Source organism: Varanus komodoensis, unplaced genomic scaffold (genome assembly GCF_004798865.1).
Source record: "Varanus komodoensis strain SLA01 unplaced genomic scaffold, ASM479886v1 scaffold4, whole genome shotgun sequence".
NCBI classification, from domain to species: Eukaryota; Metazoa; Chordata; class Lepidosauria; order Squamata; family Varanidae; genus Varanus; species Varanus komodoensis.
In genome coordinates, this window is record NW_025335941.1 from 56,473,800 (window position 1) to 56,489,528 (window position 15,729).

Genomic DNA, 15,729 nt, shown 5'->3' on the forward strand with positions numbered 1-15,729 from the left:
TTATTCTAGGGACTATTGTAACCATAATGTCTTGGCCTGCCATTTGAACCTGGCACACCAGTCCCCTCATCCCAGACTCCAGTCCACTTTGCAAAGACCCAGAGTCTAAATTCCTGGCTAGTGTGCCCAGTGTTGCAGGCTGCTTGCTAGGAACTGAGCCCCATGCACTACACAAGCATGTTCTCCAGCATGTGCTGGAGAAGGCTGATTGTAAGATGCCCACCGGCAATGCAATTTCCTTGACCAGTAGCAGTGCCCAGATATGCCTCAAACAGTGGTTGCTCCTTGTATCAAAGGCCAGTCATGGGGTGTTGGGTCCTGAGGCACCTGCCAGGAAAGCAGCCTCTGCAGCCACTGTTTTGAGTGGTTGCTCTGATGCATGAGCAGGCATCATCTGGGAAAAAGGCTGCTTTCCTGGCAGGGGCTTTGAGACCAAGCACCCACCAGAAAAGCTGCCCCGCTGACCACAGTTCATGCAACATCTCTCTTCCGTGCTAGCTAGTGCAGGCATTTTGGGCTGCTGCTGCTGACACAGCAGAAAGGTGTCAGTTGCACAACTGGGGCTTGGGAAGTGTTCATGGACTTCCTCTTGGTTTGGCTCTCTTTGGAAGACTGGGCTGAGCACAAGAAGAGGCTTGGAAGGGCAAATTCCAACAGGGTTTTTCCCATCCTTAATCACAACCCCTTCTGAAGTCACCAGCAAGTTCACCCTTTTTCGGAGATCACTTTCAGCAATCTCTAAAGTGACAATCAGTGACATTCCCTATAAAATGCCAAAGCGGCACATTGGAAGGACCATCGCTGGTATACTAGAAATATCCAGAAATGTTTTAGTAAGTTTTTCCATATTGGGATCAGTGGTTCAGAGTTTTGCATGCACACAGTTCTGACACCCCAAAATGTGAAACACATGAATTTGACAGTGTCTACCATCCATGGATACCAATAAAGCCAGGTTTAAATACATTAGTTTAGTTTCACTTTATAGCTGTCAAATAGCAAGCAGTCAAGTGAAAGGAAAGCTGGACAAAGTTCCTTACTTACAAAAGCAGAGTGAATAGATCATCTCCTACATGGCAAGGTCCTCTAGATTTTAAGGATCAGTATCCTCCACCTTTTCCTGAGATCCTAGATGTCGGAAAAGTGGAAAAATGCAACCCAACCCCCTTACAGGAGCAGTCAAAAGTAAGTCTTTCTTTTAAAATGGGGGGGGGGGGTTGAAAGGGAGAGGCCAGAGAATGAAGCTGGAACCATCTGCATTCAAAACATGTGCATCCTCTGTTAGCTATTGCCAGTTTTCATACAATTCGTAATATTGTTTCAAAGATGGAAAATAGGTTGAAATTCTATTGCTTAATATACCAGAGATGCAGCTCAGCAAAATAAAAATCCCACTGAAGTGAAAGCAGTGTGCTTTTATTTATTTCAGTATCTTTAACTCTGCACTTAAAATTTTCCTGAATTGTACTTTGGATTATCCAATGCAGAGAAAAGATAACTAAGAGTGGAATGCTATGCACAATTACTTAGGAGTAAGTAGCACTGAACTGAGTGAGATTTACTGCCAAGCTGATTATACATGAACTCCCAAGTCATCAATTCCCAGAGTCTGGAGCTATATTTCTAATACATACTTCACTTGATTGTCTTCCTTATTCTTATGCTCTTCAATTCTGGCTACTTCTTTGCGCAACTGTTGGCATTCCAGTTCTACCATATTCAATAGATCCTCACGTGACTGTAGTTCATTCTTCACTTCTGTAAGCCTGGCTTCAATATTCTAAACAAATCCAAAGGGTACATTCAAAATAGCTTATTCAATGATAGCTTGATACTCCATGGCACTATAGTATTAAGAACTCTGCTGAGTACATTAATTCTGATATTCCATGGAAAGCAAAACACTTCATTTATTTGAAAACAAATAGAGCTGCCAGGTTGCTGACGGGGACGGGGCGTTATGCTCACATGACTCCAGTCCTCCATCAGCTTCACTGGCTTCCCATTGAAGCCCGGGCCCAATTCAAGGTGTTGATTATGACCTACAAAGCCCTAAACGGCTTGGGTCCTGGCTACCTGAACGGGCGCTTACGTCCGTATATGCCCGACCGCCCTTTGAGATCTGCGGGAGAGTCCCTTCTCCGGGAACCCTCCATGAAAGAAATTAGGAGAGTAAGTACCCGGAGGAGGGCTTTCTCTGCGGTGGCGCCCAACCTATGGAATTCACTCCCCAAAGAGGTCCGCCTGGCACCGTCGTTACTGGTTTTTCGGCGCCAGGTAAAGACCTTTTTATTTAAACATCATTTCAATTGTTAAAACATATGATCTGGCCTGGGCAACTTCTTCTTCCTTCTCTTTCTCCTCCTATATTTTTATTTTATACTGATAATTTTAATTTTGTATTTGTAAATCAATGTATTTTTTGTATTTTTATATTTAATGGTAATTTATTATGTACTATTGTATTTCAATGTATTTTATCATGTTGTAAGCCGCCCCGAGGTTTCGGCAAGGGGCGGCATAGAAATGTTATAATAATAATAATAATAATAATAATAATAATAATAATAATAAATCTGATCCTACTCTTCACCTTTTCTGATAAGATTTTTCACTTGCAAATCTCACTCAGCAGAAAAGTCACTTGCAAATAAAACAATTTAAGTGCAATTCTATGTACATTTAGATAAAAAAGGGCTACAATTCCCAGTGTGCCCCAGCCAGCTTGCTGGGACATACTGGAAATTGCAATTTTTTTCTGTCTAAACACACACAAGATGGCACTTAAATTATTTTATTTTGCACATTCACTTGGAATTAAATCGCACTGAATAAAACAGGCTTTGCTTTTAAGACAATTCACACATGATTGTGCTGTTAAAACACCACACCATAACATTAGAAACACGTCATGACCACAGGAGCACCATTTTCAAGAGAAGTCTGCTATACACAGACAATGGGCACAATCAAGGCAGAGTTAACCAGAGTTAGGATCTGGTGTTTTGAAACGTTTCTTGGAAAGGCTATTTCTCACTCATTATATTCAATACCCAGTTCACATATCAACCCTGTAACCCGTTTAACGGTTTAGTTCTCCAAGACAATCTCAGGGACCAGCTCATATGTCCATGTGTAAATTCTGAGGATCCCAGCCATGAAGAATATGATCCCATATCACTGCAGCCTGAGGTTCCTGAAATAGACCAGGGCCCATTAAGGGAGACAAGCAATAGGGAGGTGGATCATAAAGAAAGCCATAACCATACTTAAGGCTCAGTCATACCCTGCTAATTGTTGGATCAACATAAAGACATGCCTGCCTGGCTTCCAACCCCAGCAGGCAGAGCTCTCTGTAGTGCTCTGTTTCCTGTTTTTCTGATTCTTGCTTGATCAGAATACTCTGAATCTGACTTGCCCCAAGTCCTGGCTGTGAACCACACTTCCTTCATTGTGATCAATGACACAAGGCCCTCACTGCAAAAGGGTTTGTGTGCTGATACACACAGAACTACATGGTTTTCTGGGAAGAGAGGAAAACTCGTCAGCAATTTAAAGTCTTTAATATGGATAACCCACCTCCCAAACATAAATATATTAACTGTACTTGAAATTACATACATACATTATTTATTTCTTTGAGTTGTACTCTGTCTTTCTACCAAGAAATGTCACTCAAGGTGGCTTACAATAATAAAACTAGACTAAAACAATAATAAACAATGCATTAAAATAAAAACACAGCAAAACTTAATAAATACATCACCCAGTTCAACAGACCTGCTTATCTATGAAAGGTCTGCTTGAATAAAAAGGTCTTTTGTCTGCTGGTGGAAGGAATCAGGGATGGGACAAATGTAGCTTTCCTTGACAAAGAGTGCCATGGCTTTAGAGCAGCCCCTGAAAAGGCCTCTTTCATGTTGTCATCCAATGTTCCTCTGAAGGCAGTGGTGTTGAAAGGTCTCCTGAAAATCTTAAGATGCAGGCAGGCTTGTATGGGAGAATATGGTCTTATAAGCAGCCTGCTCTCAAGTCACACGGGTTTCTTGGTTATAACCAGCATTTTAAATTTTTCCCAGAAACAGACCAATAGCCAGTGAAGTTGTTATAATAAGGGTCAACAGCCTGACTGCAGCATTCTGGAACAGCAGAACCATGCAGAACACAATTTCAGTCATCTAAAGGGATTGCAACTAAGGTATGTGCGATCATGCCCAGATGAGGAAATTTTAGAACAGGGATAGTTGGTGCACGAAGGGCAGTTGGCAAGCATACTTCTGGCCACTGCACAAACCTGAGCATCCAGGTTCAGGGTGAATCCAGAAGTATACCCAAACTATGAGCCTGAGTCTTCAGGGGTAATGTAACCTCATCCAGCACAGGTTAAGTCCCTATTCCCTGACTGACAAGAAGCACCTGTGTCTAGTCTGGATTAAGCCATTTGTTTGTCTGTATCCATTCCATTTCTGAGATCAGACTCCAATTTAGTACTAGTGTCCTTGGAAACAGACAGGAGAGCCTATTGGTGACACCCAACACTCTGGAAAATTTCTCCCAGTGCTTAATGTGTATATTTAATAGGATGGGAGATAAGATGGACACCTGAGATCAATGCCCTTGGCATTCAACAGGAATCCCCCAACTTCACCTTCTGAGAGCAATCCTCAAAGGAGGAGTGGAGCTACCATATAACTGTGCTTCCTAGTTCCATCTCAGGCAGCTGCCCCCGGAGAATACCATGGCTGGTGGTAATGAAAGCTGCTATGGTGTCCAACAAAACCAACCACCTGTTTACTTGACCCTTGCCCTTCATGGCTGCTCAAGGGACAAGAACGGTATGTCTACCTGGGAAGTAGTTAATGCCTCTCTAAGGGAGGGTCGGGTCGGGTCCAGGCACCCTTGAAGGATGTGGTGATCAGACCCATCCTGAAGAGGGCAAACCTGGGCTGAGAGATTGCCTCCAATTATAGACTGGTGGCTAAGACCTCGTTCTTGGGCAAGGTGCTTGAGCGGGTGGTGGTCAAGCAACTCCAAGCTCCCTTGGAGGAAACTGATCATCTGGACCCATTTCAGACTGGACTCAGACCTGGCTACGGGACTGAAACTGCTTTGGTTGCCCTGTACAATGACCTGTACAGGGAAAGGGACAAGGGAAGTGTGTCCCTGTTGGTTCTCCTATACCTCTCAGTGGATTTTGATACCATCAACCATGGTATCCTTCTGGCCGAGTTGGGGAGTTGGATGCACTGCTCTGCAGTGGTTCTGCTCCTACTTGGTGGGCTGATTCCAGGAGGTCAGGGGATTATGGCTCTGTGCCATGGCAGTTATGCCATGGAGTTCCACAGGGTTCCATTTTATCTTCCATACTGTTCAACATCCACATGAAACAGCTGGGAGAAGTCATCTGGGGGTTCGGGCTGAGGAGTCATCAATATCCTTATGACACCCAGCTCTACCTCTCCTTTACATCTGATCCAGGTGAGACAGTGGCTGTCCTTAAACAGGTCTGGCTAGAGTGATGGGCTGGATGAGGGTCAATAGATTGAGACTTCATTCAGACAAGATGGAGGTCCTGTTGGTAGGTGGTTCAGCTCTCCAGGTAAGTGATCTTTGCCCTGTTCTGGACAGGGTTGCACTCCCACTAAGGGACAGGGTGGACAGTTTGAGAGAGCTCCTTGACCCAGAGTTATCCTTGGAGTCCCAGGTGACTACTGTGGCGAGGAGTGCTTTCTTTCAGCTTCAGCTGATCAATTAACTATGTCTTTACTTGGATAAGCAGAGCCTAGCGAAGACACTGGTAACCTCCTCATTGAATTAACACACTCTATGTGGGGCTGCCCTTGAAGATGGTCTGGATACTTCAATTGGTTCAGAATAGAGCAGCCAGGATGCTAGCAGGCACTGGCAGATATACACATATAATGCTGGTCCTGTACCATCTGCACTGGCTTCCAATTGAAGTTCTGGGGTCAATTTAAGGTGCTAGTGATGACTTATAAAGCCCTAAACAGCTTAGGACCTGGATATGTGAAGGCCCACCTCCATCCATATATACCTGCCTGGCCTCTAAGATCTGAAGCAGAGGTCCTTCTTTGGGAGCCCTCTTTGAAGGAGATCAGAAAGGTGGCTACCCAGAGAAGGGCCTTCTCTGTGGTAGTGCCCCAGCTCTGGAGTGGGCTCCCCAGAGAGGTGTGTCTGGCACTGACACTTTTTTCATTTAGGTGTCGACAAAACTTTTCCCCCCATTATTTTAAAAGTTAATAGTGTTTTAAAGATTGTTTTTATATATTATTATCTCAATGTGGTATCTCATGTATTTTATCACTGCCCTGAGACACTGTGAAGGGTGGGATACAAAAACTTTAATCAAATAAACAAGCAAACAAAATAAACAGAGATGCCCCACCCCCCACCCCACTGTCCGGTTCCTGGTCTAGATCAGCCGTTGAAGCAACTAAAGCCATCTCAGTCCCATAATCACACCTGAAGCCAAATTTAAATAGATCCATATAATCCAACTCATCCAGAAATCCCTGGCTCTAAGAAGCCACCACATTCTCCAGCACCTTGCCCAAGAACAAAATATCAGGGACAGATTAGACATTATCCAATACAGTGGAGCAGAGAGGGGTTTTTTGGGGTGGGGATGGGGGTGTTATTTTTGTTTTACCTTCTCCTTTAGGCAAGATAAAAGCACACCTTGCTGTAAAGAGGTGTTCATCATTACCATTATCTACTCAGCCAGCACCCGCTGTCTTGGCTGCTTTCATAAGCCAGAAAGGGCAAGGGTCAGTACATGCTGTATTATATTTCTATAAATGACAACAGCAGCATCCGCAGTACAAACCATATCATACAATTGCAGGAAACAAAATTATATCGGCTATACCATCATCCATCAACATAAAATAAATAAAGGTTGAAGATTTCAGTATCAGAAGTTTAGAATATGTAAGTGTGGGAGTTATTGCTTCCATTTATTTGAGTACATTTCATACTTAAATGCCAAGCTTCTAAAAGCTTCCAGAATGACTCATAATTCCAAAAACGATCCACCACAAATATTGAAAACGAGTGCCTTGAGTCAGAGAGACTTTGGGAGACCTTTCTTGAAACTGAATGGTGTCTCTCTTGCTGAAGGTGGGAGAACTTTGGACTATACTGAATGAGTCCAAACTGCATCATGCAAATTAACAAAAATACTATCTACTGAACCTTGCCCCTACTCAATTCAGTGGCAGACTAAGTCAGACTCCAACATGAGTTGCTGTACAAAACTGGGATGCAGGAAACTCTATCCTTTATAGGGTGGTCAAGAGTAAAACAAGCCTGGACTACTACCATACCTTTAATATTAGTATAAAAGAGGAAGTGACGACCACTGAAATTTTCTCCATAGCTATTAATGGCACAGAAAGCCTGACCCTTTTCATCTTAACATCTTACCCATGATTCATTTCATTTCAATTCTATTATACCCAATAGGCAAAGCTCTCTTGGCAATTCACAACAGTTAAAATACAACATAAGAGTAACATAATAAAAACATCAAAATTTTAAAAAACAATTTAAAACAGCTAAAATCTGTTTTTAAGAAAAAAATCATTTATGTCACTTTAAAGGGGGCTAATTTCACAATGTCACAGGAGATCATATAAAGGTGGGATTGCTCTAGCTTGATTGTTCATGTATTCCTCCTGTGAAAGAAGGGAGGAAGCAGCATATAAAACCAAGGACCATTCCTGTGCCCTCCACAGAAACAATCCCAAGATGAAAAATTATGTCTGATTCCCCTCATCAGCAAGGCCAGTTCAAGTTATTTGGTTGCTGCTGTCTCCAATGCAGTGTACATGGGAGGGGGAAGGTTTTCCTCTTCAATGCTTTCTCAATTACAACCTCTTTTTTTGTTTGTTTGGAAGAGAAGAGGCTTGCAGGAAATGAAGGAAAACAAGGAACAATCAGGAAAGCATTTGGAGGAACTTCAGATGGGACTTTATTCTCCCTAGATATTTCTCTTGATTAGCCTGTAGGTCGTGGAATATTGCTATCCCAGGCCAGTTTGCCCTATGAGAACTTCTGTGACAAATGCTCTAGGTTCTACTTTATACTTTGTGATATTTGAAATGTGTCAGCCTATATCTGGAGTTAGACGTGGAACTTGTAGCTTAATTTCTCTTCTGCAAAAAATGTAACACATCCCTATTCCAGGATGCCCATGAACTCTTGGGGTAGGGAATAGCCTCACCAGTAATTACCACTGGTTCTTACAAAATGTCTGTGGTACACAGTGAGGATGTTTGGCTTCTGAATGAATGAATACAACATATACTTCTTAGAAGACTATAAAATGATGCAAGCATGAGGGAGGATGATTCTATGCTTATAATATCACAGACAGAGCTTAATAGTGACATTACACAGTACAAATTAAGACAACAGCAGTGATAAACATTCTGTTTTGAGTTATGGGTAAATTAAATGTTTATTTTCTATACCACCTCCATAGCAGAAGCTCTCTGGGTGGTCTGTAAATGTTGGTATTATTTAACAAATTTATGAATCTACCATCACCTAAGAAGCATCTACACTGCTCTTTTAAAGTTGTAGTGCTTTCTTGAAGGATTATGTCTGGATTCTCCTCAGTCTTTGGTATTTCCAAATAAACAGCTGTAAGCCTACCAATCAAAAGACACTGGCCTAATTTGTACATAATGCTAATTAATCCATGGTATGGATTTATAAACCCAATATGAGAGGCACTACTGGGATATAACATATTGATATGTGCATCTTTTTCTTTTTTGGCTAAAGGGACAGTTCTAAACCAGGAACAGGCAATGTATGCAGCTCCCATCATTTCATACCATTGGCTAGATCAGCTGATGGGAACAGTAGTCCATCAACAACCAGAGGGCTACAAATTTCTTATCCTCGTGCTAAATGGCAAGAGTGGCAAAGAACCTTGGCAGAATTGTTTAACTGCTTCATAAGGAACCGAGGACTCATCTCGGCGACTGGACAAGATATTGCACTCACCTAATAATGTTTAAACGTAAAGGTTTCCCCTTGACATTAAGTCCAGTCATGCCTGACTCTAGGGGGCGGAGCTCATCTCCATTTCCAAACCGAGGGAGCCAGCATTTGTCCGCAGACAGTCTCCGTGGTCATGTGGCCGGCATGACTAAACACCAAAGTGCACGGAACGCTGTTACCTGCCCACCGAAGGGGCACCTTTTTCTCTACTTGTACTTGCATGCTTTCGAACTGCAAGGATGGCAGGAGCTGGGACGGAGCAACAGGAACTCACTCCATTGTGCAGATTTGAACTGGCGACCTTTCGATCAACCAGCCCAGCAGCACAGCAGTTTAAACCACTGCAATACAAAATACATGACACAGCACTAGTAAAATGTGAGTGTTTCCCTCCCTGGTCTCAGACTCCAGTTAAGTGAAGTGCATACCACAATGCAATGATACCTTATGTCAGGTTCTGTATCCCTAGCAGGGATGGGCAAACAAGAGATGTTCAATATTGCCAGGTTTCTCCATTGCATTTACAACTGCTACTCGTTTTCTGCTAACAGGAGATTTGCATACCTCAAGTGTTACAGAACAGGACAAATGCCCGGCACTTCCAACACATTTCTTCTATGGACTAAAGTGGGGCTGTTTTATACCACTACTGTTTATACTACTGAAGAAATCTACTGAAATTAGGAAAGTTGTGCAAATTTAACTTGGAATCAGGAATGAGACGAATGGAACATATGTTTAATGATTTGCAAATGTTTTTGTTGCTCCCATTCAGATCTTTGAATGGGGCATGTTCACATGTTTTTTGAACAAAAACAAAGGTCTCATACATCCCTACACATTGTCAGGAAGAAGAATGAAAGAAAAGATGTATAGCTGTTTTAGTAGCAGCCCTGAGTCTGTCATAATACCTAGGTGCAGCCTTAGCCTCTCCTACCATCTGCACCAGACAGTGGCTGGGTTCAATCAAAGCAATGAGCCATGGTGGGTTGTTTTTAACCGTTGTTGACCTATTGTCTTTCCTGAATCTAGGTGTGGTATTTCACCATGGTAAGTTTGGTCTTACAGAATGAACCACAATAAGAAGCAATGCTTTATTCTATGGTTTCACTGTATTACCATGGCTTGTCTAAACCAAGGATGCTGGTCTCTACATTCCTGGTATGCAACTACCTCAGAGTCCCTTGGAAAGAGTTGCAAGTACAGACATTGGGCTAGTCATCTAGCTTCTGTCTGCGGACAAATAAGGAAGAGGCAGGCAATGCAAGCAGGGAGCAATGCACCTTTAGAACTGAATTTCAGGCACGGTGACTAAAGTGCCAACAGTAGGAGGACTAAGAGGGGAGGATGAAAACCATGATAATGTAGAAAGTACTTGATCGTCTGATAGGTAGATCATGGAAAGAAACCAACATAAACTATGATAACCATGAAGAGTTGCTTGTCATGTTGTGCGAATGCAGCCAGTGTTTTGGGCAGTTGCTATTGCTTCTCCCTTCCCTGCTTCTTCTACGGTATTCAAATGAAGCCCCTGCCACCACAAGAACAAACAAGGAAACAGCTGAATAAAGACCCCTTTGCTGTAAACTTGGAAGGAGGTACAGCTGTCTTTGGTATACATTTTACATAGCTGTAGAAATAGCAGAGGAAATGAGACAGGTGATATAAGTGATATGGCAAAAGTTACACAGGGCAATTTTTAAACCAGGCTTTAACCAGGGTGCCTCCCTCACAACAGCCCAGTTCCAGCATGTCTATTTATTTCACAGAAGAATACATATGAAAAGCCTTTTATCTTGCACTGCAAAGTCCACATACCTGCAGAATGTAGCAGCAGATTAATTTCCTGTCTGTATCTGTTCATAGATCTCCCTTACAAAATCTGAATATAGTTCCCATTCAAAATTTATCATTTCATCAAGTCTCTATATGCTGTGACTAAGCTTTCAGAGTGGAGGGAGGAGTTGTTGCATTGAGAAGCAAATAAGAAGTACCAAATTCCCTGCTTTCCATCTTATTTTGGACATTGCTAGCTACATTCAAATATAATTCAAACAACTGCATGCCCCTCTTATCCCTATCAGCTGACACCACTCATAAGCCACACCAAATTTCACAACCGACTTCGGGCAGCTGTGTTACACATTATTCGCATTCAATATCCCAAAGCTACTTACTCGTGGCAGCAGCTAATACAGTAGCTGGCTCTTTACCTGGCACTTTCTTTGGTACATTTTTACTTCCTGCTGAAGCTTCAGGTTTTCTTCTTGCAACCTGTTCCTGCTCACTGCTATTTCACTCACAGTTAACTTAAGTTTTTCCATGAAACAGTCATTCTTGCCAGTGGGCTCAAGAGAAACACCATGGTGAATGCTGAGGTGTTCAGTTTTGCAGTGACTGCAAGTATCTGATTTCTCCTGTTTTGGTGTTTGACAGCTTATCTGGATTTGACAATTCTGTGCTTGTTTCTGGAAAACAAGACATTAGGCTGCATGTAAGTGATCTTTTAGGACAGAAGTATGCCTGCTCTTCTTGGAATCTGCATGGGCACATTTTTGTGCAGCTGTTTAGTTTTTGAACCAGTAATTTTGATACTCGATAACTGGAAATTTCATGTATTATGCTCACACAAAATGCCACTTGTGTGGTACTTGGACATGCATGCTCTCAGCCTAGTCCTGGCCTTCACAATGTAAAATACCATACCACATGATGAGTGGTACCCTAACACCTCAGTCTATGGAGACAAGCTATACATGATGGTAGCAGACCCGGCTTTTCTGTGGTTTCCCCTCTCCAAGTCAATTCTAAAAGCTTCAGTGGATCTCCCTTGGATTACTTTTCAGGCAGTAAGAGCTTTACACTAAGGTATGCAGGCATTTTTAATATTTTGGCCCTACCCATTTGCTTTTGCCTTCACTCCCTTTGCTTCTATTGGCATAAAATACTTGAGAGCTTCTCAGAAACTGACTTCAGCACTTAAGTTACGCAAGATTCAGCATGACTATCATAAAGTGAGGGTAGACCGAGATTTAAAGCATGATCTGGTACTTTCCCTCCCCAATCATTTTCCTCCCAAAGCAGTTCTTTGGAGAAGAAGTACCCCAGCTGGTGAAAAAGTGGCTAGGGAATAGCAGTTGCAGGGAGAGAAATTTGGGCAGGATTCCTGTTTTAAATAACCCCCTCCCACTTTCCAGAAATTCAGCATAACCTGGACCAGATCATGTCATTGACTGCCTACCCACATCCTCAGACACATGCACATCTGTTACTGCTGCCTTGCACAGGGGATGGCTAGGATACAGTTAATATCAACATAGTAAGAAAATTCAAATGCACAATATATAGCATAATATAGGTATATAATTTAGGTACCCAAAAATAAACTTTGGGTCATCTGCTACCTTGTTTTAATTAAATAGCACTCTCCTGATTTCACCAATAGTTTCTTATGTGCTTATAAGGATAAAAATGTGCTACAATACCCAACAAAGTAGATGCAAAAAATGATGTTACTATGGTAATTATGCTTCTCTGAGAACACTGGACACCTGCCTTCACCTCTGCTTCCAAAAGCAGAGTCAATTACATCACAGAAAATGTAACAATGTGAATGACCCAACCTTTTAATTCTCCAGTTTGTTCCTCTAGTGTAATATTTCATATTCAGTAATCCCACTTGGATGTCTTGAGATAAAAAAGGAGTGTGGCAGCTAAATGAGTCCAAGTATGTCATTCACAGACACATACACATTTTTTTTTAAATTCAAAGAGCATGTTTGTATGGGTTGTTTTTGCCTAATGTTCTTGACCCATAAACTTCACAGAACTCATACCAGTCTTTCCTAAACTTCTGAAACACTTCTCCCCTTGAATTAAAACTGGAGGCAGGCTTCATTTTCGCTGCAAAAGCTTTACCTTCTCAATGTATACGTGTAAAAATGACCAGCCCTTAGAAGTGCCCATCTCCTCTGATCTAATGAGTCACTGTTTTAAGCTTGCCTCCTCTAATTCTGCTGTAAGCATGATAAGACACATAGATGGGGCAGAATGACTTGGGCTTGCATCACAAATTCAATTGAACTCATGCCAGTAGATGGGGCAGAATGATCTGGCTTGTTCCATAAAATTCATACAACTTGTGCCAGTATTTCCCAGACTTCTAAAGCACTTGGCTGCTTGAATTAAAACTGGATGCAGGATTTACTTTCTCCTCAGAAGGTTTACCTTCTGAGTGTGTATGAGTAAACAACCAGCTCTTAGAGGTGGCCATTTCCTCTATTTTGTGCCTGACTCACTCTTCTGAGCCTGCCTTCTTTATTTCTTTTGCACCCCTGCACAGGGAGATGCTGTGGATGCCCTGGAGGATGCTGATTGGAGGGAGGCAAAACCTCATGATCATCTTCTGAGGCCCTTCTCTAGACGCCCCTGCCTGGTAAACTATGGTAGGTACCTATGGGGGAAATTATGTTTTCAGTGGTGGCTCCCTATGCTGGGCCTTTTGTAGAGAAGCATAGCCCACATCTATCTTGATATCATTTCAAACACCAGGAAAAACCCTTTGATTTTCCTAGACCCTTAATTCTGTTCCTGCATATAAGTATTTTAAATGAATTCATTTTAGGGTAGTGAATGACTCTTGCTAGTGCCCCTGTTTAAACATGCATAGAATTGCACCCTAAGAGAATTGTACCTTTTGGCTACCTTCTGCTAAGTTCTACCCCACCCTAAGCCTGTTCATTGACTCCTGTTGACGCTAGATAAATACCTTCTGGGGTAACTTTATGTGACAAAAATATGAACAGTCTCATCCCTCTCCCTCTGTAATATTTATTATTTATTTATTTATTTATTAAAACATTTTTATGCCGCCCCATTCGCCGAAGCCTCGGGGCGGCTTACAACATAGATAAAACAAGTTAAAATCCATATAAAATAATCTTAATTAAAACTCACATTATAAAATAAGCCGCCCTGGCCAGATAAAATTCAATTGTAATATAAAGGTAAAGGTTTCCCCTTGACGTTAAATCCAGTCATGCCTGACTCTAGGGGGCGGTGCTCATCTCCGTTTCCTAGCCGAGGGAGCCAGCGTTTGTCCACAGACAGTCTCCGTGGTCATGTGGCCGGCATGACTAAACACCGAAGTAAATGGAACGCTGTTACCTGCCCACCGAAGTGGTACCTTTTTTATCTATTTGCATTTTCATGCTTTCCAACTGCAAGGTTGGCAGGAGCTGGGATGGAGCAATGGGAACTCATCCCGTTGTGCAGATTTGAACCGGCGACCTTTAAATCTACCAGCCCAGCAGCACAGCGGTTTAAACCACTGCGCCACCTGCAGTCACGTCTAGCTATCTGTGATCAAGAAAACCTGCATCACTCTATAAGGGGGTACTAAGACTGGTCCCCAGGTCTCTTTCAGAGTCTTGTGTGTCCATTGGTGCTAATGGAAGGGTTCTGCCCCCACCATCCTGTGTAATTACTATTAATACATTCCAAGGGGAATTGCAGCCGGGAAGGGAAAGGTTAACTTTCTCCTTCCTACATGCTGCATCACTCCCATACACAGATACAAATGTCATGAGTGGAGCTGGCTGGAGCTGGGGGTCAGACTAGATGGCTTGGGCAGCCCCTTCTGACTTGCTCTGTTTCTATGTCTTCCTGAATGCCAGTTCAGCTGATATAAATATTCTGATTTGGGATGATCTAGGTCAGGGTGAAAATTAATTGAAGATTTTATTTAATTTGAGATTATCTGGATGAGAAATTAATTGGCTGGCTTTGTCTTCTGTCAAATTCAAACTACTCTTAGTAATTATTTCCAAATGTGCACATATCAATAAAAATTAGTATTTTATTTTAATAAACCATCTCCCACTTCTGAAATCCTCTCTGACTGAGTTCTTTAGTAATCATTAAACTAAGGCCGTGAAGCTGATACAATTTCTCTGCCTAGCCATTGGTCTAACACACACATTTTGACCACATACATAGGAACACAAGAAAAAAACATGCTGGATCAGACCAATGGTCCATTCAGTCCAGCACTGTGTTCACATGGTGGCAAACCAGATACCTGCAGGATCCCTCAAGCAAGATGGATACCAGAGTTCTCCTTGCCCAAGCTCCTCAGCAACTGGTACATATATGGACAGGTTTAGTTCGCTCATGTGAACTAGGTCTAGGAGTTTCACAGAATTTAAAAGAAATTTCTAAAAAGACCTTTCCCCTAACGTAAGTGAAGACTAGACCTGGTTTACATGTAACAACTAACAGTTAATTAACCCATGGCTGATTGGAGCTTCTGCCTGCTTACTGTGTCTGCTTAGCATCAGTGCTTGTTGAAGGGGGAACAACCCAAAGAACAACCCAAAAAGAAACCATGGGTTTTTAATGTCATACCAAACACTCAGAAATGGTTCCTGGGTTGTTTTCTGAACCAGATGCAAAGCAAAAGTGGCAAGGTGACAAAAGCCAGCACACTTGCTTGCTCTTGAACAGCTCCCACAAAACACAGGTTGTTTTTGTGTGTGAAGCAGATCTGTAAGTCACATGTTGAATGCTCACATGGTCAGACTAAAAAATCAATACACGGATGGTGGCATAGCTACTCAGGAGTAAAAAGCCGCAACCCCCCCCCCCCCCCCACATTAAAGATTTATGAACTGCCTGCAGGCAAGGGTGAAAAGTATT

General features: G+C 42.3%; 1 protein-coding gene across 1 annotated transcript in view; it reads right to left on the reverse strand.

Moving 5' to 3' along the window:
- Positions 1-15,729, reverse strand: part of DEUP1 (deuterosome assembly protein 1) — a 55,516-nt gene that overhangs the window by 25,297 nt on the left and 14,490 nt on the right. The window contains exons 5-6 of the mRNA XM_044442471.1: positions 11,247-11,501; positions 1,635-1,780 (exon numbers count right to left, since the gene is read on the reverse strand). Of these exons, the coding sequence (XP_044298406.1) occupies positions 1,635-1,780; positions 11,247-11,501 (401 nt within the window). The remainder of the gene's footprint in view (positions 1-1,634; positions 1,781-11,246; positions 11,502-15,729) is intronic.